This window comes from Primulina huaijiensis, chromosome 11, assembly GCF_012295235.1.
Source record: "Primulina huaijiensis isolate GDHJ02 chromosome 11, ASM1229523v2, whole genome shotgun sequence".
In the NCBI taxonomy this organism is placed as follows: Eukaryota; Viridiplantae; Streptophyta; class Magnoliopsida; order Lamiales; family Gesneriaceae; genus Primulina; species Primulina huaijiensis.
The window spans coordinates 4,054,917-4,082,635 of NC_133316.1; the positions used below are offsets into that span (position 1 = coordinate 4,054,917).

A 27,719-nucleotide genomic window follows, 5' to 3' on the forward strand; every position below is an offset into this window, starting at 1 on the left:
TTCCTTGTACCATTGGAAGTTGGTTCTTTAGCAAAGCCTTGTGTGATCTTGGTGCAAGCGTAAACTTAATGCCTTGTTCATGATTTGAGAATCTAGGAATTGGTGAAGTTAAAACAACTATAATTTCCCTACAATTAGCTAATAGATCTATTAAATACCCTAGGGGAATGATAGAGGATGTTTTAGTGAATGTTGACAAGTTTATTTTCCCAATAGACTTTGTTGTGTTGGACATTGAAGAGGATCGTGAGTTTCCTATTATTTTAGGTAGACCATTTTTAGCCTTTGGAAAAGCTCTGATAGATGTGCAAAAAAGGTGAGTTGGTGTTGAGATTGAATGATGAGAGTGTGGTGTTTAAAGTTTTTCATTCTATCAAATATCTCAATGATGTATCAACTTGTTCTAGAATTGATACTATTGATGAGTTTGCTGACTGTGATATGCAAGAATTAATTTGTTAGGACCCTTGAAGATTTGTTTGCCTCATTCATGCCCAAGAGAGTTGGAGAATGAAGAGATTGAGGAATACATGCACTATTTGGAAGCAGACAAACCACCTTCAAGGACGGTAAATTCTAGGATTGGGGAGCTTGGGTATGTCCCAAGAGCACAAATCCATCTATTGAAGAAACCCCAGTCCTTGAAATGAAACATCTCCCTTTGAATTTAAAATATTTATTTTTTCTTGACAATGACAAATTGCCTGTAATTATTTCATATACTTTGATAGGGAGCGAGGAAGAAAAGCTAACACGAGTATTGAGAGATAATATCAAGGCCATAGTTTGGAGCATATCGGACGTAAAGGGGGTCAGTACTTCCATATGCATGCACAAGATTCTGATGGAAGCCGATCACAAAACATCAACTCAGCTCTAAAGGCGTATCAATCACGCCATGCAAGAATTTGTCAAGAAAGAGTTGATTAAACTTCTGGATACAAGTATTATTTACCCGATTTCTGATATTAAATGGGTAAGTCATGTACAAGTTGTTCTGAAGAAGGGTTGGATGACTGTTGTGAAAAATGATAATAATAAATTGATTCCCACTAGAACTATTACTAGATGGCATGTATGCATTGACTATAGAAAACTTAACGATGCCAAACGTAAAGATCATTTTCCACTTCTCTTTATCGATCAAAAGTTAGAAAGGTTAGCTGGACATCCTTTTTAATGTTTCTTGGATGGCTTTTTGGGTTATATGCAAATTCTCATTGCTCTTGAAGATCAAGAGAAAACCATGTTTACATGTCCTTATGGGACCTTTGCATATAAACGAATGTCATTCGGTAACGCTGCATGATGAAAATTTTCCATGACATGATTGAGGACTTTATTGAGATATTTATGGATGATTTTTTATTTTTTGGCTGTTCATTTGATGCTTGCTTGATTAATATGTCTAAGGTTTTAGAAAGATGTAAAGAGTCAAATTTAGTATTGAACGGGGAAAAATGTCATTTTATATATGATGAGAGAGGCAAATGTGTTGGGCCATAAAATTTCTGAACATGGGATTGAGGTAGGTAAGGTGAAAATTGAATTCATTGAGAAACTCCCACCCCCAACCAATGTTAACGGAGTGTGTAGTTTTTAGGACATGCAGGTTTCTATAGACGTTTCATTAAGGACTTTTCTAGCATTGCCAAGCCACTCACTAATTTGCTGGTAAAAGATATGCATTTGATTTTTCTGCTGAGTGTGTGCAGGCATTCCAGACTCTAAAGCAAAATTTGATCACTGCGTCAGTGATCCTATCACCTGACCGGGATCACCTTTTGAGGTGATGTGCGTTGCAAGTGACACAGCTCTAGGAGCGATCTTAGGACAAAAGAGAGACAAAAACATTCATGTCATCTACTATGCTAGGATGACACTATCAGCTACCCAACTGAATTATGCCACTACAGAGAAAGAGCTAATTGATATGGTGTTTGCCCTAGAAAAATTCAGATCATACTTGATAGGGAGCAAAGTAATTGTGCACACTAACCATTCGGCCTGAAGTACTTAATGAATAAGAATGATGCAAATCCAAGGCTAATTCGTAAGATTATTTTACTACAGGAATTCGACATTGAAATTGTTGATAGGAAAGGGTCAAAAACTAAGTAGCAGACCATCTTTAGTGCTTGGAGAATCCGATTCAAAGCAGTGGCAATATTCGCGACGAATTTCCCGATGAATAGCTCTTTGAGGTCAACAATTTACCATGGTATGCTGATTTTGTAAATGATATTTTAAGTAAGTTTCTACCTCCCCATTTTACTTATCAACAAAAGAAGAAATTTTTTCGGACTTGAAATATTTTTTGTGGGAATATCTTTACTTGTTTAGAATATGCGCAGATGGTATAATTCGTAGAAGTGTTCCCATGTAAGAGGTAAGTAAAATTTTATTTCATTGTCATACGGCTCCAACAGGAGGCCAATTTGGTGCCACCAGAACTGCATCAAAGGTCTTTCAATCTTGCTTCTATTGGCCACCTTATTTTAAGGATGCTTATGAATATGTTACAAAATGTGATGAGTGTCAACGTATTGGTAACATTTCTAGGCGACACGAGATGCCTCTTACTAATATTTTGGTTTGTGAGATTTTTGATGTGTGGGGAATAGACTTCATGGGTCCTTTTCTGGTTTCGTTTGGGAACAAATATATTCTTGTAGCTGTCGATTATGTGGCTAAATGGGTGGAGGAAATGACATGCAAAAGTAATGACTCTAGCGTTGTCATTAAATTTCTCAAGAAAAATATTTTATCACGTTTTGGCAAACCTAGAGCCATCATTAGTGATGAAGATACTCACTTTTGTAACCGTCAGTTTTATGGTCTTTTGGCCAAGTATGGGTCAGACACAAGGTGGCGACACCTTATCACCCTCAAACAAGTGGCCAAGTCGATATATCAAATAGAGAAATTAAACGCATTCTCAAGGAAAGAATGGTCTAATAAACTCGATAACGCATTCTAGAGAAGACTGTTGATGCTTCAAGGAAAGAATGGTCTAATAAACTCCATGATGCACTTTGGGCTTACCGCAAAGCATTTAAAATCCCTATTGGAATGTCTCCATTTCGACTAGTGTATGGAAAGTCGTGTCACCTACCGATTGACTTGAACATAAGGCTTATTGGGCTACTAAATTTCTAAATTTTGATCTCAAAGCCACAGGTGAAGAGCAACTGCTACAACTGAATGAATTGGATGAGTTTAGACTAGATGTCTATGAAAATGCCAAGCTCCACAATAAGAAAACTAAACAATGGGATGATCAGAAAATCGTTAATCGAGAATTCGAGGTGGGAAAACTTGTATTATTGTACAATTCTTGATTGAAGTTGATGCCAGGTGAACGCTAGTCAGGACCGTATACCATCACGCAAGTTTTCCCCTACGAGAATGTGGAAATCACCAGCAAAGCAACTGGAAAGTTTCAAGCAAATGAGCATAGAATTAAAATTTATCATGGTGGCACTGTGATGGATGAACAAACCACCATGGATTTGCAAGATCACAATTGATAAGGGAGGTATAGTCAGGCTATAAACTATAAATTTAGCGCTTGCTTTGAGGCAACCCATCATTATTTTTTTTTTGTCATTTATTTTATTTAATTTTATGTTTTTTTTGTTTTTTTCTCTTGGATTAATTTCTAGCGATGTACGATGCGTATAGGGAAAATATTGAAGTGCATCAACATTATTTGGGGAGATCTTGCACTGTTGGACAAATGAAGCGCAATGATCGATATGGTCAAGGAAGTTTTTGCTATTCATGTTTTTATTGTTTTTATCTTCTCTTGGTATTACACCGAGGACAGTGCAACGTTAAAAGTGTGGGGGTCGGTTGTTTGTTTCACACTATTTCACATCACAACACTTAACAACACTTCTAATTGGGATGTGATTACTCTTTCGAGGCACCACAATTGTGTTTACATGATAAATCGATTAGTTTGCTAGACTTTTGATCACTCGGGAAATTTTTTCATGCCTATAATTGAATGAGATGATTTGTAGTTGTGATAAAGAGATTAAGACACGAACTAGTCTTGTTTTGAAACTTTGAGACATCATATATGAACAATAGTCAAATTTTTACAAATTGATTGTGAATTGGTGAGAGGTGAACTCATTAAAAAAAAAACTAGAACTTGTTGATTAGCCTTCGAAGCGAAAATACGAACGATTGTAACTTAGAGATGATTTAAGCGATCTTTGGACCATTTGAGCCTTTCGAGCCTACCTAATGCATCATTATTATCTCCAGTGACCCTTTTTGAGCCTGAAAAAAATCGAATGTATGTGCTAATGGCACACAATTAGACCTCATTCGTAAATTCTTCAAACACCGCATTGACTACCCTATTTTATCATATACACTATTTTCTTACCCGGACTTTGAGAGAAATAAAACCTTCAAGCGCTTTGAAATGTTAAAAAAAACCCCAAATTGATGAAAGAAAATATTTGAAAGAATTGTTGAATTACTTGTGAATGAAAAAGAAGTGGATTGATCAAAAGAAATAAAAGTGTATGATATACATAATACCCAAAAGAAATTAAAGGGTGGAAAAAAAAATTGAATCAGGGGAATGAGAAGAGAAACTTTTTGAAAATGATAAAATTCAATAATTGTTGGAAAATTTGAGCTAGGTGAGTGCGCTATATAAGAAATATGTTTATCTACTCTCTGTTTGATTTTCCTGCCTTTTACTGTAGCCATGAGCCGTGGCCTTACGTTATAAGCTTGAAAAGACCTATTGACTGAGTTATAGTCATTCAATATTTAGTAGAGAGGGGTATGAAAGTCGAGCATAGGAGGCGTTACGAAAAAAATGATGAATAAATATGAGGGATCATTGAAGCTAATAAACCTTTGAGGAGTGTAAGTTCTAACTTTCACACTACACACTACACACGACTTATTTTGTTGAGCTTTTTTGGGTAGTGTTTGAATTGGAACAAAATAAATATTGTGATTTTCTGGGTGTGACGAAATTTGGTAGATTGTGAGGTTTTGATTGTGCACTTTGTGTTGTAAATAATTGATATTATTCATCTCTAATTTTTCTTATTTGTTCGAGGACGAACAAAAGCTAAGTGTTGGGAGTTTGATAAGAACGAATCATATAGCTCTTTTAGGACTTTATTTTGTCGTATTTGTGCATATCTGACATTTTTATTCCGAGATTTACGCTTAAATCATCATATTTTTATTGTTTGTAGGTTTGATTAAAAAAAAGGTGTAAAAATTTTAGTTTTAGAGATAAGGTCAAATAATTTAATGTCAAGTAAGAAGGATTTCTGATAATGAAATAAATAATTGACGAAAATTTTTTCCTATTATCCAAGAATAAATATGACAAGATCGAGGAAGTTTTCTTATCTTGGAATAAATTTGAGCTAAAAAAGTGATTTTTATTACATTTGAAGTTGTCAAGACGAAGTTTTGGAAGAATGAGAAAAACAGAAGAGGTCTTGGAACAAGACGTGATAACGCCTTGTGTCTGCTTCACTCTTGCCTGTAACAGTCTTGGAACAAGGCGTGATCACGCATTGTCTCTGCTACACTTCTGCCTTGTTACTACATGAAGGAGCTCGAATTTAATGATAAAAATACCATATTTAAAAATCTTAATTGTGGTATTTGATTTTTTAAATATTTTGAAGAGAAAAAAAACTTTTAATATTAAGATAAGGAAAGATTTGATAGAGTTTTTATTCCTTAAAAAGCTCAATCTTCCTTATTGATATATTTCATTCTATCTAACAAGAAGATGATTTATTTGTGTGATTGAATTTTTCTCTATCTTCTCTGTGATATACACCAAAAAGACTACAATCTCAAGGGGAATTTTCATGATCGAGAGAACAAAGAGGAGAAGACGCATTGGACGAGAAAATTTACGCACATTGCTGAGTTTTTTTTTTATTTCTTTAATTTCATGGATTCAAACATTAGATTTTTGTCTAGTTTTGATTTTATAGAGTAGTCGTCTTATGACAGGGACCACGATAGAGCCAAACTTGTGATCATTATTTGCATATTGGATTGATTAGACTTCTGATTTAGTTTATGTTATTGAATGATACTTGCATAGATCTCTTGCATTTAATCTGACAAATTAATTGCATGTTTGTTGTTTGATCTTGACTCGAAAGAGAGATTGAAAATAACTTCAAAAATATTTATCAACACATGGATAATTGGAAATAGTTTTCGGTTTCAGTGTGAGAGTTTATGCAAAGAGCTGGAATTCAATAGTTGTTGAATGCGTTTTTATTTAATTAAATTCAATTATAAATAGTTGGACTGTTAAATAAAAATAAGATTACTAATTCTAGAAATAGATTAATAATTAAGATATGGAATTTCATCGTTCATTTAAAATAATTATCATTTGATCAAATCCAATACGTAGTAATAATTGATGTTTGGTACCGTTGTATGTTCGTGGTCATTTTATTTCAATTTGAATTTCTCATAAGCTTAATTCGTTATTTAGGTAAATTGTATTATTTTTTTTGAATAATTTAATTTATTTTAATTATTCTAATTATTAAAAAAATCATATATATATATATATATTTAATTAATTAAAATTATTGCACAAATTCTCAAATTTTTTAAACAACAAAAATATCAAATCATAAAGTTTTAGAAGAATTTTGACTAGGTAGGGTGGTTATTCATAAATGGCCACTTAAGTAATTTAATTCTTAATAGTGTATGGTCCCATTTTTTTTTTTAAAAAAATTGTTTCTTAATAATATTTTGCCCTAAATTTGTTTAAACAATATATCGTCATAACTTGTGATCCATATAAAATTATTCAAATTTACTCAAATATTTCTGTAAAATTCATATATATCTCAAAAAAAATTTAAAAGTCCAATTATATAATAGATAATATAAAAAATAGATCCCTATAGTAAAACAATGGTAAGACTAAAATTACTTGATCGAATAATGTATTGTCTAAATTTACATTTTTTTAAATTTATGATTTTGTACATTTGGTTAAATTGTTATAAATTATGATAGGCGAGATTTGTTTGTCGATAAATAAAATTTTTAAAGAAATATTTTTTTACAAAATAAAAAGTTTATTATTTATATTTAATTTAGCTCACCCTAACATAAATCATTGATCAACTAATATCACATTATTCGTACAAAACGACATAAGTATTGAATTGCATGTTTTTTTTCTTGGGGAAGGGGTTTCAAACTCTCGGGGCCACTTGAGCTATAAGCCTAAGGGTAATTTTTATGTCGGAAAAAACTCAATAAGAAAGGTTTAACTTCCAATTACAGAGATACAAACGAAACTGATACCAACAATAACACATCACAGATTTAAAACGACTTAGAAGAGATCTTCGTGTGTTTCCGAGGTGCGATTTTTGTGTTGTCAACTACATCTGGTTATTTACAATGGCAATGAGACTAACATATATTCTTTTTAGTTAAAATTAAAATATTTGTATTCAAAAGCATGTTTACACTATTTTCTTGGGATATTTATAGAGGGATATAGTTGTCTAAATTGAATTCTTTTGCATTCGTCTGGATATGCCCACTGTATTTTGTATGTACTTTTGAAATATGAGATTTCTGAACTTAGGGATCAAAATAATAATGCATAAAAATGAAGCACAATTAATTGTTTGATCTGTACTCAATTAGTCATCTATAGGCTTCTGCTGTATACAAACCACATTGTGTTGCATCCCTCTAGATAGTAGAGGGAGAAGGATCGCCTTTGGTAATGCTTTGGTAAACACATCTGATAATTGCATTAGAGTGCGAATGGGCATGAGTTTGATGGACCCATAAGATACTTTGTCGCGGATGAAGTGGTAATCAATTTCGATGTTTTTAGTTCTTTCGTGGAACATTAGTTTGGGTGCTATGTGTACGACAGCTTGATTATCGCATAATAGGAGAGCATGTGCAGTGGAAGAAATTGGTAATTCTGACAAGAGCTGATTGATCCACAAAGGAAGCTAACACCAACTTAGTTGGGTTTAGTGATGAAGATTGGGCTAGGGATTTGAATGATAGAAAGAGCACTACAGCAGGGGGTTTCTACCATGAAAATAAGTCTACAGCAGGGGGTTTCTACCATGAAAATAACTTATTTTCATGGTATAGTAGGAAGCAAAATTGTGTGTTACTCTCAATTAGTGAATCTAAATATGTAGCAGTTGATAGTTGTTACTCTCAAATTTTATGGATGAATCAAATGATAGAAGACTACGACCTTAACAGTGAGACTCTCATTGTGTACTATGATAATTCAAGTGCGATTGACATTTCAAAAAATCAAGTACAACACTCTCGAACAAAATATATTGACATTAGACATCATTTTATTTGAGATTTAGTGGAGAAAGTTTTGATCCATATGGAATTTTTTGGGACTAATAATCAATTGACAGAGATATTCACAAAAACATTAGATTTTGAGAGATTTATTAATCTTAAGACATCTCTCAGCATATGCACATTTTGATCAATCACAGATATTGTTTCAGATGTTACAACATCTACGAAACACCTAACATGCATGTGCATTTTTAAGACACTAGGTATTTTGCATTTTTCGTTCATTTTCCTATGTGATGTTTACACTGTGCTGACTAATTTCCTGATCTGCTTTAATTTCTCTGTTTTATTTCAATCAACACATTTGACTATGAAATATGTTTTGACTAAGTTACAAAGTAGTTGAGGGATGTTCGTGTTCTCTATGATCTTGTCACGTGTGAAAAGTGACTTGAGAAGAATGGAAAAATAATTTAAATAAAAAAAAGGATTTTGTTCTGTATCAGAAAAAAAAAAGAATGAAAAAAGTTACGTATGAGAGTCCAATGAAGACTATTCTTTGTGAGAGCAACCTCTTCTGAATCAAAAACAGAAATCATAACAGAAGAAAACGAAAAAAACTACCTAGAGGAAACCAAAGAAGGCCATTCTTCTAGTATAGGAGTTACCACTTAGGAGCTGACTCTGTGTGTGCAGTAAAATCAAAATTATTTTTGAAATTGGAAGTGTTGTCAAGAGATGTTGCCAACATCATTGAAAAACATCTCATTTGTGAAATCTCATTTGTGAAAACATCACACACATCTTATTATGTTTATGTTATGTTCCATACAATTTTTAGGCATAATTAAGTCATGCATATACATCGGCTTGTGAATATTTTCTGCTCAGGAGGTTATAAATGTTCAACAGACTACATTAAGTGAAAAACTCTATTTGTTAAAAATCCAGTCTCTATGATGTCTGATGATTTAGTGTTTTGTGTCAATATTTTCCTAAAAACTTAAAAAATTTACTCGTTAACTCATTGGTACCATTGGTACATCCTGCACAATTTATTAGGAGATGAAGTGTTGTATCTGTGTGAGTTTTGTTACCGTTGGGAGCAAAAATATTTATGTTATTGCCGTCAATACAATATTCATCACTGCTCATTGTTCTTGATTTCCCTCTCCATTTTCTCTACTCTCAACGTTGTATTTTATCTGTAATTTTTGTTGTGCATAGATTTTCATATGTAATTCTCGTTCATATTTCATAGATAGTTAGAACTAGTTATGACCCTCTTGATATTCGAAGCTAAATGGCTTCAAGCACAGGTGTTACACCTTGTGTGGAAACACCACCTACAGAACCTCTTACTGATTTAAGTCATTGCTGTTGGGGAGCCGGCTAATGCAGTAGATGTGGAAAATCCGTCGGATTTTGAAGAGATGAATTGTGTCTTCCTCGTTCCTCCGCAGCCAAGACGATCAAAGCGTCAAGTAGGGTATGACCTTGATTTCGTCCCATCCAAGAGTTCCGAGTAATCTCCTCCACTCTAGTCTTCTGGATCCTGATTTTTCATCTGGAGGTGACTATGTTGATGAAGATTGTGAATTGGTCGCAAAACCTAAACCTGTTGCTACTGAAAAGAAGATGCCCCCTACTACAGCTGAGAAAGAAACTGTGGTTTTTGAATAACCAACTGATCCTCCTAAGGACAAAGAATCCCTAGCTGAGTTTCTTCTATGCCTGAAAGAAGAAAAAGCTTTAAAGAAAGGTACCTCAGAGGTTGAAGAGGCTGATGCAGAATTGCAATAGGAATTTAATGAAAATAGGCCAGGAAAGTCTGATACCTCTGGCTCCGACCCCGACCCCGACTCTTTAGAAAATACTGCAGAAAGTGATGATGAGATAAGTGAAGACTTGGAGGGTGCTGATGAGGATAGAAATGGTGTTGAGGATGATGATGACATCACCCCGGACAACATCGACACTGAAGAGTATGACTTGAGTAATTCATTCTCTTATAAATATTACTCGGAATTTTTTCAGTTTCTCTACGGCCTATATATGTCAATCATGGGATGATTGACGAAATGAATGTGGATGTTGACGGTTATTGAAGGCAAAACTTGATCTTGTTTCTTAAGAATCAGGGATTTTCGCCTACGGTTATCAACATAGCTACGTACTGTCGGAAACCTATTCTGGACTTCTTTGCGAACCTATCATCCAGAGTGGGTGATGAGAGGTCTGTTAAATATGATAGTGTATGTGCACAATTGTATATAGGGGGTTAATCCTACCGTGATTAATGAGTTCTATAACACTCCGGTTGGTGAAGAAGAAGGTTTGATTCCTGATATTAATGAAGTTACTGCTGCCCTCACTGGAGGTTTGATCACAAAATTTCTGGAACGTCCTAAGCACCTATCTGCTACAAATATGACGTCATTTTACTCAGTTCTACACAAGATTATGATTCGAAACTGGACTCCTTCTACAAATACTACAGTGATTACCAGAGCACATGTAATTTTTTTTTCTCAATTGGTATTGGGAGTACCTCATTTATTCGGCATGTTGGTGTTTAAAACCGTGCTACAATTTATAGATGGTAGATTAATATCAACAAAGCTGCCCTTCTCCCCTTTGATCTATGGGATTTTAGAATCACTGGGGTTGTTCGTGATTTGGGGAAAGAATTTTCTGACATCAGTGATGTGTTAGAGATTGCATCGGCATACTTTAAGGAAATCGAAAGATTGATTTGCCCTGTTTTGAGCCTGGTGTTGCCCAGATGTTAGCAACAAGGCCTCTTCATCTGCCGTAAAACCCTCTGAATAGTTGATGATATCTACCACTCTTCTCCAAGCCCAGATCGAGTTCGGACTTCAGCAAATTCAGAACACCAAAGAGCTTATTGTGCATTATGAGTCTCAAGTGGCGAACTATTGATTGCTTCTTGATGTAGCTATTCATTATCGACAAAAAGGGAGATGGAGATGGAGATGTTGAAGCAGTTGCAAAAAAATCTGAGTATGCTGGTTCTGACCGTGGTTAAGCAACAAACACTGATGAGCTAACTGATGGAGATGCTTATTTTCTTTAAATTATATTACTATTTTTATGTTCTTTCTCTAGTTTATGTTGTTAGGGTTTCTGTTATTGAATAAAATGTTAAGTTTTTTAGTCTCATGTTGTCAACACTGCTAACAACACCTAAGATCACATGATCAAATTCAGGGGAGATATGCTTTCAAATTCAGGGGGAGCTAACTAAATGAAGTCTTATTTATTAACTTTTTTTTTGTGTTTTGTCTAGAAAGACAATCATGGAACGAGCGTGAAAAAGAGAGAGACGCAGAAGGAAAGCAAGCACAAGAATTGAAGATTTACTTCGAAGAGATCGAGTGCTCAAGCCAATGCATATTGTTGTGTTGTCGTGGAGTGTTGAAGACATGCATGCACACACAACACCTAATCACAGTGCATGTCATTGGATTGATAATTTTTGGAACATTTCTTGCATATAGATATTTTAACGAATCAGACATGATACAAAATATTTCTCAACTTATATTTGTTATTTTAGAAGAATATGGTTTAACTTATCAAGTTTTTTTTTATTTTTTTTGATAATAAATATCACTAGGTGAGAAATTTTTCGTATTACATGCACATGTTATATTTTAAATTTGTGTGCCCAAGATGAACTAAAAAATTTGGAATCATATATTAAACCAATTAGAACAGTAATTAATTATCTTTGGACATATCCTCAAGTTATGAAACAATTGGACAAATTTTGCAAAATCAATGGTATGAGGCCTAAAAGGCTTTCACGAGATGTTCTAACATGTTAGAATTCAACATATAAATTGTTATTATCATCTTTTGAAAATAAATATTTATTATGTATATTTTTCATGAACATATTCAAGCTCGTGATATTTCTTTGTTTTCAAATCAATGGAACATATGCACTGGTATTTGTGAAGTTTTAAAAGTGTTTAATGATGCTAGTGACCAATTATCTTACATCTCGTTTAGTTTTAACACATTGTTGCAACATTGCAATTATTTTAGTTATATATTAAATCTAGTAATGATGTTTTAGTTTAATGTATTTATGTTATGAAAGAAAAATGATTTTTTTTTAGAAATTCTTGAAATATTATTATGTTCTTTTATTTAGATACTAAACTTAAATCAAATGGTTTACAATAAATGTTAACATTATATTATTATTATTTAGACCCTACTACGAAAACAATTTCATCTATCTCATTGATTTTGTTTCATATTATAATCATTTATATGATATTTATAATGAATATAACACCAAATATGATGGTCACATTATTCAACATTTAGCACAATCATCTACCACCAGTAATATCACTTACTCAAGCACAACTTTATTAAGGGAACATATAAAACATCTACGAGAATCCTCAAGTGCCAGTCAGGAACTTAAGAATTATTTTACTAATAATTTTGATTTTAGTGATGCATGTGAAGAAACTTTCGACATATTGCAATGGTGGTCACCCCGTGATAGCAACGGAACAGGGAAAACAAGTCCGAGTCAAATAGTAATGATTCGAAGCAACAAAAGAAATTCTAGTTTGTCTCATTTCAATGGTTTCAGTGGAGTAATATTTTAGTATCAAAGGAAATACATTGGACGAGAGACGTTTTAGCTTAAGGCCGTAAAATTTGGATGCGCAATGTTTGTTCAATGATTGGTCAAAATCCGCTAGCCGAACACAACATATTAAAAGTGATGAAAATTAATAAAACAAAACTGAGATAACATCCAGAACAATGATGAGAGGAAATGTGAGTGATTGAGCAACACTACTCCTAAAACCACTCCTAAAAATAAGTATGTAAAGGTGAGCGAAATATTTCTATTTTGGATTCTCTACGATAAAAGAGGATACATAGAAAACTTTATACTATATAATTATAATTATGAAACTATATAAATGCAAGCATTTTTATTTTATTTTTAAAATTTAAATATTTATTTAAATAATATTTTTTAATAAATAAAAAATTAAAATAAAAAAATTGTTGACGGTAAGATCCGAACGGTCGGATCCTAGATAGTTAAGGTCGAGATTTTCCCAACTCGGACTTGTCAGGCCCACTCAGACCCGGAGCAGACCGGCATGTGGCCAGTTCTACTTGAAATTTGACATAAACAAAGAATAAAAAAATCACCAGATGATCCAAGCCAACTAGACAACGAAGAATGGAAAATAGCCCAAATTTCCATTGAATCTCGGCACGCGATGCATCCTCGCAGCAGGAAATCGATTCTGAAGCGAATCGCCGACGCAGTTTTAGGAAAATCCTGTCCGATTTGCCTGTGCCAAGTGGAAATTCGATCCGCGGTCGTTCTCCTGTGCATGCACGCCTACTGTATCGGGTGCATCTCTAGATGGTGCGAATTGAAACGCAGCTGCCCTCTCTGCAATGCGCGTTTCGGCTCTTGGTTCTGTAAAATCAACTTTCATAACAACACTTTCGGCGAACAGAGACTATTGCCTTTGGGCAGTGGGGAAGCGGTCCATTCAACCTACCGCGATCGGCGGGATGGCTTGTCACGGAGACGGAGATCTGAATTTTTCCAACTGCAAAGGTTCTTTTTTGATTTGTTCATGTGAATCGTCCAAGCTTTGTTAACATTCTTAAAGTACTTTTTTTAGATATTGATGAGAAGGGAATATTCCAGGGGCTTTAGGAAACCAAATTTACCGAGCTCCATTATTTTAATTTTTGTGCTTGAGGAATTTTTATCTGGTTGTTTAGCAACTATGAGTATTAGAAATGAAATCAAATGGAACTTGCAAGCAAAACTCCATTGAATGTGTGCAAGGTTTTACAGAGAAGATGAATTGAGATCTGAAATCTAAATAGCAACTACCACTAGCTATCTATTTATACCAAAACAGTAAGGAAGAAGCGTTTCTATATTTTAACGTCTAATATTCCCCCTCAAGATGCGGGGAATGAATGTTCTCAATTCCCATCTTGACCAACAGTGCTTGAAATCTAGCTGGAAGGAATGCTTTAGTGAACAAATCTCCAAGTTGTAACTGTGATGCAACATGTAGAACTTTGATAATGCCTGACTGAATCCTCTCGCGCACAACCTCACAGTCAATTTCGATATGCTTTATGCGTTCATGGAACATAGGGTTGGATGCTATATGAATGGTGGCTTGATTGTCGCAAAATAGTGTCACAGGTGTGTCAACAATAGTACACAGGTCTTTGAGCAAGGAAATCATCCATACTGCTTCACAAGTGGCATTTGCCATAGATCTGTACTCGGCTTCAGCAGACGATTTTGATACGGTGTGTTGCTTCTTTGATTTCCATGAAACTAACAAGCTGCCAAGCATCACACAAAATCCTGATCGACGTGAATCTGGACAAGCAGCCCAATCAAAATCTGAAAACATATGCAATCTAACTTCGTACTTGGAGCTGTAAAACAGGCTTTGTCCTGCCATTCCCTTGACATATCTCAAAACAGAATATATAGATTGTAAATGAATAGATATTGAGGCAGAAAAAAACTGGCCAAATCTGGACGGCTGATGGTGAGATAAAGTAGCTTTCCCACGAGCTTACGATACACGGAGGGATCTGTTAACAACTTACCATCATCTTGACTAAGTTTTGAATTAGCATCCATGGGAGTAGTTCGTGGTTTACTCCCAAGAAGACTGGCTTCAGTGAGCAATGGAAGAGCATAATGGCGTTGACATATATATATATATACCTCGTGAAGATCTGGCTACCTCAATGCCCAAGAAGTACTTCAAGTCACCCAAGTCTTTTAGCTTGAATTGCATGTTCAGGAAGGCTTTCAAACTCTCAGCTTCAGTTGTATCATTTGTTGCAATTACTATATCATCCACATAGACTAATAACGCCAAAAACATGTCACCGTGTGTGCGAACAAATAATGAATTGTCCGCATGGGATTGAACGAAACCAATCTTGAGCAAGGTGGAAGAAAACTTAGCAAACCATTGTCGAGAAGCTTGTTTGAGTCCGTATAGAGATTTTTGTAACTTACAAACAATATTAGATTGCAAAGATTCCCCCTTTCATTCATACCTGGGAGGAAGTGACATATAGACTTCTTCGAACAAGTCACCGTGGAAAAATGCATTGTTCACATCAGGTTGCATCAAAGACAATCCTCGAACAACGGCTAACGTTAGCAAAGTTCGAACAATGACTAACTTTGCAACGGGTGAAAAAGTTTCAAAGTAATCCACAACTTCTTGTTGAGTATACCTTTTTGCTACGAACCATGCTTTATATCGTTCTAGAATCCCATCCGCCAAGAACTTGGCTTTGTAGACCTACTTACAACCCACTGCACGCTTCCCGGATGGTAAAGAAACAATGGACCAAGTATCATTGCTCTCTAAAGCACGCAACTTATCAGTCATGGCCTGGCGCCATTCCGGATGTTGAACAGCCTGAGAAAAGGTGTCAGGCTCATGAATGGAGGAGATGTTGACAAAAATTTGATAAGGAGTAGATAAACTATAGGTGCTAAGGACTGAAGATAGGGGGTGGACAGTAGATGGATTGGTTGATGACGAGGAACATAGTTATAAAAGGTGAGTGCCTAGCTGCGACTAGGCGACAGGCGCACCTCACCCAGGCGCAATACATTAATCAAGCGTGCGCCTTAGGCGCGCCTCTGCTGAAAGGCGCACGCTTGTGCGCCTGTACTAATAAAGCCATTTATGGTACGATTCCATACATATAATTAAAGCCCAATAAGTTTTAAGTCCAATAACAAACAGAATCCCTATTTTATTTTTTAAAAAGTGTGCGCCTGTACTAATAAAGCCATTTATGGTACGATTCCATACATATAATTAATTTAAAGCCCAATAAGTTTTAAGTCCAATAACAAACAGAATCCCTATTTTATTTTTTAAAAAGCCTTTTTATTACAGTTATGAGAGCCTTCACTAGATGTGTTCATATTTATTTTATTTATTTTATGCTTTCTTGTTTCAGTTTTTCAAAGGATATGGATACCATGGAATGTCATTTGAGCAAACATATGCTATCCACACTTTTAATGTCATAGCCTTATTCCAATCCTTCCCAGTAAATGATTATGAACCCCACACTTGATGTCCTGATCGCTGCCGGTTGTGAGTAGATAAGCCAAATACTCTAAAGTCTAAACCTTTTTTTTCATGTTTGCTGTCCAATTGAATTTACTGAAGTAATCTGTAATATCATTTGGAGTTGGTTTGTATTTTATTTTTTAATACATTATTATCAGAATTATGAATAACTAGAATTTTTTGATTTTCAAATGCGCTTTACTTCGATAAAGCGTGCGCTTCGCCTCGCGCCTCAGGCTCCAAGGCACCCTAGCGCTTTAGTGCGCCGTGCGCCCCAAATAACTATGACGAGGAAGTAGCAAAGCAATGATAGTCACGTGCTTTGTGGATACTCTTTTGGAACGAGTTTGGGGAAGTTGGTCCGGAGAAGAACCAAGAGACGGCAATGACAGATCAATATGGGCAGAAGAACATTTTCAGAAAACAAATGCAAAGAAGAATGAGGAGGAGCTGATTGGTCTGCGAAAGGGAAGATTTGTTCATGAACAACCACCTCCCGAGACATATAAACTTCATTAATGTCAATATTGAGAAGTTTATAAGCCTTATAACATGTGGGATATCCAAGGAATATGGACTTGGTGGCACGAGGAGAAAATTTAGAACGTTGACTCAAAAGAGTGGAACCATAACAAAGGCACCCAAATGATTTAAGGTGAAGATAAGAAGGGAGTTTCTTGAACAATAACTCTAAAGGACTTTTGTTGGAAATGCGGGGGAAAGGGGTCCAGTTGATAAGATACACTGCTGTTAGCACACAATCACTCCAATAGACCAAAGGAACATGCGAATGAAACAACAAAGCTCAGGTTACATTCAAGATGTGTTGATGTTTGCATTCCACGACGGAGTTTTATTGTGCTCGTTCAATGCAAGAATGATAGGACGCAATCCCCTCGGACTTAAAAAAGGTGGAAAAATTTAATTCTTGGGCATTGTCGGATCGAACAGATTTGACCTTGGAACCAAATTGAGTCTGCACCAGTTTGCAAAACTCACGAAAAATTCCTAAAACATCAGACTTTGCTTTCATAAAATAAACAAGTGTAACGTGTATGGTCATCAACAATGGTAAGAAAGTACTTGTATCCTTCAACACTCAAAAGGTGAATTGAAAGGGACCCCGAACATCAATGTGAATCAATTCAAAAGGAGTATCACGAGTTAGATGGTTGGAAATAAATGGCAATATCTTTTGATTAGCTAAATGACAAATAGAGCAATCAAACGTATCATTTTGATTTATTGAATTGCTTTGAAGTAAAGTTCCTAGCAGAGATAACCTAGGTAAAGATGGATGCCCCATTCTATAATGCCACAATTTGCTTTGAGGAAGAAAAACATCAGAAATCGCAGGGAGTATGCTGGAGTTTTTAAGAACATAAAGGTTACCAACACGATTACCCATCCCAATCCTCCCGTCCTTGATGATGTCCTGAATGATACAAGAATCAGACGAAAAAGACACAGAACAGTTTAGATGCTCGGTAAAAGAGCTGATGGAAATAAGATTGAAATGAAACTGATGAACAAAGAGGACATTCTCTAGCTCCAAGTCAGGAGATAGGAAAACAAATCCTATGTGTTGCTGCCACGCTAGAATTGTTAGGTAGTGTGACAGTGGAATTTGTGGCTTTGTACGATTGGAAATATGCAAGAGAACAACAAATATGATATGTTGCCCTTGTGTCCAAAACCCAATGATTATTTAGAATGGATGAATCACTAAGGGATAATGAAGAAATACCACTGAGGTAAGATGCAGATGATTCAAGCTGTTTGGAATCCATTGTGGTGCCATAGCCAAGCTGTAGTCGAGTACTCAAGAAGGCAATGAGCTGCTTGCATTGCTCAAGACTTAGTGAATCATGTACATTTCTGATCGAGTCCGATTGTGAATTTGATTGAGTTTCAACAGCCCTGAGATGATTTGCATGAACCTTGGATGCAAGTGGCTTCTGTTTGTATTTTAGGTGACTAGGTGGATATCCATGCACTATCAATGGTATGACCCGGATAGTGACATTAAGAACAGGTTATATGATATGATTTTCCACCTTTATCACCTTTACCATATGAAGATCCTTTTACAGCAGCAGTACTCAGATTCGGGGATAGGAGTGAGGTGTGATCCAATGATGAACCAGAAATGTCAGAGTGTATGGATCGTTGACATTACTCTTGAACCACTAATGAAAAAATCTTCAATATGGCAGGAATCGGATCCATCATCAAAACTTAAGCACGGATCTGTGCATATGATTCATTCAACCCCATCAAAAACTTCATAACACAATCTTGATTTTGGTATTTCACCCAATCCTTTATAGAACCACAAATACACACCGGGTTATATGATCTGATTTTCCACCTTTATCACCTTTACCATATGAAGATCTTTTTATAGTAGCAGTACTCGGATTTGGGGATAGGAGTGAGGTGCGATCCAATGATGAACCATAAATGTCAGAGTGTATGGATCGTTGACGTCCTGTTGAACCACTAATGAAAAAAACTTCGATATGACTCGAATCCATCATCAAAACTTAAGCAAGGATATGAGCATATGATTCATTCAACCCCATCAAAAACTGCATCACACAATCTTGATTTTGGTACTTCACCCAATCCTTTATAGAACCACAACTACACACCGGTACTGGTTGGAAATCCTTGAATTCATCCCACAAGGTCCTCAAACGAGTGTAGCAAATACTAACATCCATTGAACCTTGCTGTAAACCGGTTAATAGCTTTTTGATTTGAAAAATCCGAGGTGCATTACTTTGATGAAACCTTTCACAAAGATCGATCCAAAATTTCGTGTGTGGTGGGATTATACATGAGGTCGTCTGCTATTTCCCGATCAACAGCAGTAAGCAGCCATGAAATCACCATGCTATTACATCTGATCCATGAACCATACAACAAATCTTCAAGAGAGGACGCATAAACGTACCATCGATGAAACCAAGCTTGTTTTTAGCAGTGAGTGTCATAGACATTGCATGACTCCAGGTATTGTAATTGTTTCCTGCTAGTGAGTGAAATACGAGTACGAGACCAGGATGATCGCCATTTTGGAGAAAATATGGGCTGCTCGAATCGTCTAGAACAACTCGCCCACTCTAAGAATTCGAAGCTTGGACATGTGATGCATTAGGTTTCACCATGGCAGAATTTTTATTCTATGATACCATATTAGAAATGAAATCAAATGGAACTTGCAAGCAAAACTCCATTGAATGTGTGCAAGGTTTTACAGAGAAGATGAATTGAGATAACTACCACTAGCTATCTATTTATACCAAAATAGTAAGGAAGAAGCGTGTTTCTATATTTTAACGTCTAATAATGAGGAAAATGAATTTTTCGTTAACCGTGTTGATGTTAAGAGGTAAAAAATATATTTTTTAGTTATTGTAGTTTTTTCTCAATTTTTGATAGTTGATATAAATGCGGAAAATGATGTTCGTTCTATCTAATCAGCTTTTTTTATATTTTTGTTACTCTGATTTTTTACTTTCTTCATTCATTATTCATTTATTCTTCCTTACCTTTTTTTGTTGGCATACTTGTGTATGGTTGATTCAGTTGCTCTACCAAATTGTTGTTCAGGTTAATCAGAAATTCCAGACAACAGTCAAGTAGACTATCACAAAATAAGCAGTTGCCAAATAGAAGATCTTTTGGGCATGTAAATGATGAAGGGGTTGATGTTATATATGAAAGAATCAAACAATGGCGTGCCAGGTATTGTATTGCCGCTGAAAACCAAACTTTTCATTGCTTCCTTGATTTGGCAGGGATGCCATATTTTAAGTATTTTCTTGAAAGTCAATTACTGGATTATTTACATTAGCTTCAAAATAAAGGTGTGTTCATTTGATTTTTATTTCAGCATCTATGAAAAGCGGTTGTGGGCAGTTCCTTCTCCTACGAAGAGTGGTCTAATGCAGGTTTACTCGCTAATGTTCATGTTTTTTGTTTTGTATGGACTATTCATGTTGTATGTTGGTTTGTGATTCTGATATGCAAAGAGGGCAATAGTGAAGTTAAAATTTAAGTCTGATGGAGTGAAGCAGAATCATTATTCCTCAATTTTCCTGAAAGTGGAAGTAGCTCGATTGGATGAACACTTGTGTCAGGTCCTATTCGTTATGGAGAACTAGCATACTAATTGTTAAAAGAACGTCGTATCGGTGACTATAAAGTTGCTTAAAATGCTCTTTCAACTTGAGGTACATGGGTATTGTCCCTTCCAGCAGGAGAATATGAACTAATTAAGGAATCTGAGGAGATAAGGTGTCTCATAGAATTGAGACATATTTGTTATGTACCTCGACTTAGGATAATGTACCTATTTTCAAATTTGCAGCGAATTCTGGGAAGCACTGAATCAAAAGAAATGATATTAAGGAGGATAGAACCATGGATACAAAGGGAACTGCAGGCTATTCTTAAAGATCCTGATCCCACTGTCATCGTACATGTTGCCACCTCGCTTTTCATCTCAAGATACGAGAAGAAAACTGAGAACTTTCAAGGGCCAGTAGGCGTTGAATCTGATTCTCTCGCACCCTTGCGACCTTTTCTTCATGAGCATGCAGATTTGTTTTGGCATGAACTTAGGTACACAGAATTGATATTCTTATCTACTTGTTATTTTACTAAATTTTCAGACTCTGCACTCTTGCATGCGTAGCCGGAGTTGCGGTCTTGTGGGATTTACTATAGAATTTGAAACCCCTGTTAGACCTCAATGATAGACTCTATCCCTAAGTGGAGATCACAAGTCTTTCCTGTAAATTTAAAGAGCCAATTCTTCTCGACCATGTAGAACAATGATAACATTCCGTTTTGGCCATCACATCTTTGATAGGCACAACCTCATGCCTGCAAACATCAATGCACAACTATTTGTGACACACCTACGTGCATCTTATTACCTCTCCATTCACCCCGTGCAAGCCCCAGAGCCTGGTGGTGTAGCTTTGGCGTGGCTCTCTGATGTTATGTTTTGTCCCATTGCGTGAACCTAATTTATCCTTAAATTTGCAGATTCCACTCATAATTACTCATGATAATAAATTTAGACAGTTCTTATGGAAGTCGGTGATACGGGTGTTTATGACCATGTTCTGATGGAATAAAGAAAATCTTCGCAGATGCTTTGCAGAAAGCTCGTTTTCCCTGGAAGCATATGATAAGGTGGTAGAGTATAAGTGACTCGACCTAGAGGACGACTGTTATGATCTTAGTGCTGTCTGATGATTGAAGTAAATGATTCTTTCCGTTCCAAGATTCTATACCTGTCTTCAATCTTGGATTGAGATGTGGTAAGTTCAGTTGCAGCTTGCAGGAAGACTAAAGGAAATGAAACTTTAAAGGGTGAGGGCTCCAACTCTTACAATGTGTATGAATTGATAATGTGAGTTGTTATATAGCTTTTGATTCTGATTGGCAGTCTTCATCCATAAGAATGCATCCTATAGAATTTGATACCAACTTCCTTTGGTGCATCTGATACTGAAATAACCAGGGGAAACTTGGTTCAACTTGAGTATTTTCCATCTATACAATACCATCACTTATGATCCTTGTGCACTGTTATTAGCTAATACTCGGCTTTACCATGACTATGTACTCATAAATTTGGAGTCTACATGATACTTTGTGTACATTTCTTGGAAGTTTTTGTATGTAGTGGTGTCATTGTGTTGGGGGTCGCTATGTAGTTTGTTTTACGTAAAGCTCTCTATTTTTGTTGATAATTTGGCTAGAAACGTTTAACTGATGTTTGCCTATATTTTCCTCACTGTTGATAAAGATAAGAACGTACAGCTGAGCAAGCAATTGCTTCCTTAATTCGCAGATGGTACATTGATAGTCGACAGAGGCATAAACCATATATAGTTTCCTCTCTCCTATATATGCATGGAGATAAATTGACTAATTATTGTTCCCTTTATTTATTAGTTTCTTGGAGGGAAATAACACTATTTGTACTTCATGCTTCTCGTTACACGCACCTATTTTAGTGGCGGTGCTCGAAAGATGGATAATGCGAGTTTTATTGACTTTTTTATGGCTCTGGGGAATGAAGACACCCAGAAGAATTAATATGTTTGTGTCGGTATTATTATCTTAGTGGAAGGAGCTTTCTCATGTCAGCTGATAATTGCATACTGTTCAGGGTAAGTTGTGTTTTTCAATTTTACATTCTCCATATCCATGTTTGTGACCTCTTGATGTACAGTCTTTTCTGGGATCAAAGTCCTCTGCTGGTCAATGTTTATAAAGTGGTGAAAATCTAAGAGGTTTTTTTTTTTTATTTGGCGGAAGAAAAGAAGGGTAACATCAAGAACACCGAATGTTTCCTGATAGACTCTTCCAACAAAAACTTCTGGAATTTCCTACTTGTGGCCCTTGAGGAAAGGCTACAAGTCTCAATTTGTTGCCTGATACACAAACCATTTGACTCGAAACTCTTGTTCGTGCTACAATTGGCTCCATAGCATAATACCTGCAGCAATTTTTGTTTTCGGTTTTGATTTTGAATTTTCTTGTGGACATTCTATGGTGCATATTGTGCCCTTTTTCTGGCGTCCATATCATAGTTGGATTCCTCGTTTGCTAATTTCTTGTGGTATACCACAATGATCCAGTGGCTGAGAATCCTTTCATATTTTGTTTGATCGTTAGAGTTGCATTAGGCCTCATGGCTCATGAATGAACAACTGCATTCAGGCGACCAGATCTAGTCACAAATTGGTCGGCCTAATATATGCATGAATTTTCCTCCAGAGATCTATGTTGTTGCATGAGCGATATGGAAGGTGTGGTGCACCACACTTTGGTGCAATTTCTTGTTAATTTGTACTATATCACCTTCTGTTTCGTGAATAAAACAGGTCGCGAACCAGAAATGGATGAGGGAAGGAACTATGAGATGTGCATCAAGGATGTAAGAGATGGAACATGGGATTTGGTGAAGCCATCTGATTCATGAAAAGTGACACCTGCTAATCTATTGGTTTGCGACAAGGCTGCACCACGACGAGTATACTCACAATGTGGGACTGAAGGCAAAACATTCTGCAGGAAGGGGAACAAGATGAGTGATTTCTAAGCAACAACTTGTAATATAACTGCTCAAGAAATTGGATGTGAAATTGTTCAAAACGACCATATCTTTTTTGTCAAATTGCCAATTTAAGTATCAATAGTGGGATCCATTGGACCTCACCTGGATGGATATATGTGGATTCCTCACTTGTTTTGGGTGTCCATCCAATAGCTTGTGTAGTTATGTTCAAATGGGTGTCGGAATACTGGTAAAGCCATGTGATTTCTTCTTGCTTCTGGTCCCATCTGATTCGTAATTCATAAAAAAGGTCACACATGGCCAATTTGCTTGATTTTGATTTTAAATCAAGTGATATCTGAATTATATTTTGAATATGTGTATTTGATTCAATATTTCTTAAATTGCATATGTTCTGTTTTAATTTATTTTGTATTTTGATACTAATCGAATAAGAAAATGGACATTAGTCTCAAATTTTGTTTGATTATTTTGATGAATTTATGTTAGAAGAAATTTAGATAATCTGTTAAATTGTGTTCATGTAAAGTAATTATTATTGATTTGAAATAACAAATACCTAAATCAAGTGCAACTTGAGTCTTTATATAATTTTAGAATAATTATATCTACTTCTCATGAGGTTTATCGTAGTTGCAATTTGAAACTCAAGTATTTTCTTATACATTTGAAGTATTCAAATAGTCAAATCAAATATCTGGAATCCCAAAATATGTACTTTATCGGTTAAAATAAGTATTTTTTTTAATTCTATGATTATTGAGAAACTGTGTTTTTTCAAAAATTAAATGAAATGAATAAGTCATGTAATTTCAATGAAAAGACTAACAATTAATGAATTTATGATGATTGTTCGAAGATTTAGTATTTTCTTACACATTTGGAGTATTCAAAGAGCCAAGTTAAGCATTTGAAGTTGGAACTCCAAAATAGGTACTTTGTAAGTCAAAATAAATATATGATCTTATTTCATCTTAAGTGGTGAATTATGTTTTTTTAAAAAATAAAATGATATGAATAAGTTATCATAATGCATTTTTCATGAAAAGACCAAGAACGACCGAATTTGTGGTGATTACTCGAAAATATAATATTTTTTTTATACATTTGGAGTATTCAAAGAGCGAAATTAAGTATCTGAAACTCCATAATAGGTGTTTTATATGTCAAAATAAGTATTTACTCTTATTCCATGATAATTGAGAAATAATTTTTTTTAAAATTATATTTTAGATGAAGAAGACGTGTGTAATTTTTGTGGATAAAATTATATATTTTTTAAATAATAAAAGAGCAAAATTGTTACTTTGGTTTTGTAGGGAATTAAAACTAAAATTATATCATTGTCAGGTACTAAATCTTAAAAAATTATGGTGAGGTATTGAATTTTAATTCAAAGACGTGCAAAGGGATTTTTCACAAATTTACCAAATAAAAACACATAATTGAATTGTCAAAATCAATCAGTTTTTCACAAATTATAACACTCATCACCTCATCAAAAATCGTAGGATCCACACTATTTATTCTACCACATTCATTTTAATATTAACACTCATTATTTGTAGGTCCCGTTGTTCACTCATTCATCTTATTCTTATTTTACATTACATAAATTCAATTTCAAATTATTTACAAAATTCAAAATATTATTATTTTATATAAATAATAATATGTTTTTATATATTTAGTACATAAAATTATTTTATCTTATTTTATGAGTGTCATTTATTTAAAATTAAAATTTTATTGTAAACTTAAAATGAAACAGTACAACATATAAAAATAAATAACACTTGCATAAAAATGAAAAAAAAACATATAAATTAAACGTAAGAGAAAATGTAAAATACTAATTCGAGGATTGTTGTTGTATTGTGACCAAATATGTTCAACTAAGTCGGCACGAAGTTGGTGATACACATGAGTGTCACATATTTCGGAATCGGCACGAAGTTGGTGATACACATGAGTGTCATATATTTCGGAATTTGTTCGGAGATATTCATAAAATCCTCGGTTTGAGCCCTGGAATTTGTTCGGAGATATTCATGAAATCCTCGATATTCATAAAATCATCGGTTTGAGCCCTCGGTTTCTAAAAAAACCTCGATAATTTTCATCTATTTTGTCACAAAGTAGGGTTTTAGAAATAAAATTGATTTGATGAAAATAGAAGAGAGAAGATTTTTTAGCGATTTATTATATAGAATAATGTGTTTAAATGTTTGAAATAATTTGTGGAATTTGTGAGTATTTATAGATGAATATTTAATTTTTATTTTATTAAAGTAGCTATTAATTAACCGTTAAATAGTTGTTAAAATAATTTTATAATTTCTTTAATAAAACTAACCGTAACCATTTTAATATTTTTAAAAATAAATAATCTTTATTTAATTATTAAAATATATTACTAAATTAAATAATATACATGTATATAAAATATTAATATCTGTAATTAATGGGGTGGGCCTTTAACTCTCCTTTCGAAAAAATTAATAAAATAATAACTAAAAAAAGAAAAAGTATTTGAACGCCCACATTATGTGGCACAAGTAGGTGGGTGCCCACCCACATTGGTATTAACACCACATTAGTGTGGTGTCAAACCCAATGTAAGTGCCCTAATGGATGGAAATTGCAGACACCCATATTCTAACCGACAGACGCTCATTTGAAACGTTCAATTATTACATGCAACTCAAATTTGAATGTTTAAATTATATTATCGGTATTTTTCAATTCAATAAATAACATATAAACTTAATTCATTTTTCATCAAAAACATCTTTAATATCAATTCTCATATATACAACTTTATATCTTTATTCAGATTTATATATATCATTTTATTATTTACATACAATTTATGTTTTAATATTTAAAAAAAATCATATATTCATAATTATTTTGTTTCCTATTAGAATTCTTTTTCTTTACAAAATATTTAATGGAAGTTTCAAGTGCGTCACACAAAGGCAAGGGTAAGGAGAAACTGACAAATCCCGATATCAATATCCATATCGAGTTTATTGACGAGGATCCATTAGCTATATTTGATATCCAAGAGAGTGCAAACACCAAAGTTTAGATCTACTGCTTTACTTAAATCACCAATTTTCAATAAGCATTTCCAAAATATTACACTTTCATCCGGAGAAACGTGTACATTGTTAGAGTAGGTGCTTAGCGGCCCAAATTGTGGCTTGGACTTTATTGGCTCTGATGTAAAAATGATATTTATTTTAATGATATTTTATAGTTTTATCCAATTAAGACAATTTACTTTATCTGCATACTCATGCAAACTGCATAGATAAAACCCTTGAACATACTAAAAGTTCCATGATATCTGTCTAGACTGCTGAAGATAAGAAAAAAGCCAACATTGACAATGTGGACAAGGACATTCTTTTTAAAACTCTTGATAAGAACATGTTGAATAAGATTAAGACATGTTCCACAACCAAAAAAATAATGGAAAAAATGACTTAATTATGTGAAAAAAATTACCAAACTAAAGAAAATAAGTTCATTGTTGTCATACATAAATTTGATAATGCTAAATTGAAACATGAGAAACATTAAATGAATTTGACGAAAAGTTAGGTAGCATTGTTATTGAATTGGTAGCTCTTGAAAAGTAGTATTCTAACCGTGAACTTTCCTTGAAGCTCATGAGTGTTTTTCTCAGAGAATGGTATGTCAAGAAATTAGCCATGAGAGATTTCAAAGACCTAAACAAGCTCGAGCTGCATGAATTTGTAATTGATATTAAATCCTATGAGTTTGAGCTAGGGATCAGAACAGAAGGAAACCCTTCCACCGCTTAGCCAACCAAAGCTCTGGATGCTATTGTTCCTTCATCAATTTTCGGAAGCCTTTCGACTCACTTCCCTTTCTCTCTTAAATAAAGAAAGCTCGCCCTCGAGCCCTGGGCCGGTCGGCCAGGTCTTTCCCTGTTGTTCTGTTCCTGCCACGAGAAAGGCGCGGAAGAGGTATGCCCAGCGCGCCGAGGATCCGTTGAGAGTTTGTCTCGGTAGGGAACTGTACGATCTTTTATCCTATTGTATTGAATGAAAAAAGGGTCAGTGCTA

At 34.7% G+C, this 27,719-nt stretch overlaps 1 protein-coding gene and 1 non-coding gene across 2 annotated transcripts; both read left to right on the top strand.

Annotated features, from left to right (window-relative positions):
* The first annotated feature begins 13,549 nt into the window (after positions 1–13,549).
* LOC140987757 (uncharacterized) lies at positions 13,550–23,980 on the top strand. The gene is made up of 5 exons (XM_073456410.1): positions 13,550–13,981; positions 20,130–20,264; positions 20,413–20,470; positions 20,890–21,143; positions 21,680–23,980. The coding sequence occupies exons 1-5, from the start codon at positions 13,632–13,634 to the stop codon at positions 21,738–21,740; spliced, it is 858 nt and encodes a 285-aa protein (XP_073312511.1). The 5' UTR covers positions 13,550–13,631; the 3' UTR covers positions 21,741–23,980.
* LOC140989099 (small nucleolar RNA snoR104) lies at positions 22,864–22,983 on the top strand. Its single transcript, XR_012177443.1, has one exon. It is a non-coding gene; the product is annotated as a small nucleolar RNA snoR104 (small nucleolar RNA).
* Positions 23,981–27,719: the final 3,739 nt, after the last annotated feature.

What these genes read in the sequence shown, in the direction of transcription:
- LOC140987757 (XM_073456410.1), top strand. Translation starts at nt 13,632, where the DNA reads ATGCATCCTCGCAGCAGGAAATCGATTCTGAAGCGAATCGCCGACGCA. An exon ending in GAATTTTTCCAACTGCAAAG is followed by an intron (nt 13,982 to 20,129) that starts GTTCTTTTTTGA and finishes ATTGTTGTTCAG; the next exon opens with GTTAATCAGAAATTCCAGAC. An exon ending in TTGTTTTGGCATGAACTTAG is followed by an intron (nt 21,144 to 21,679) that starts GTACACAGAATT and finishes AAATCTTCGCAG; the next exon opens with ATGCTTTGCAGAAAGCTCGT.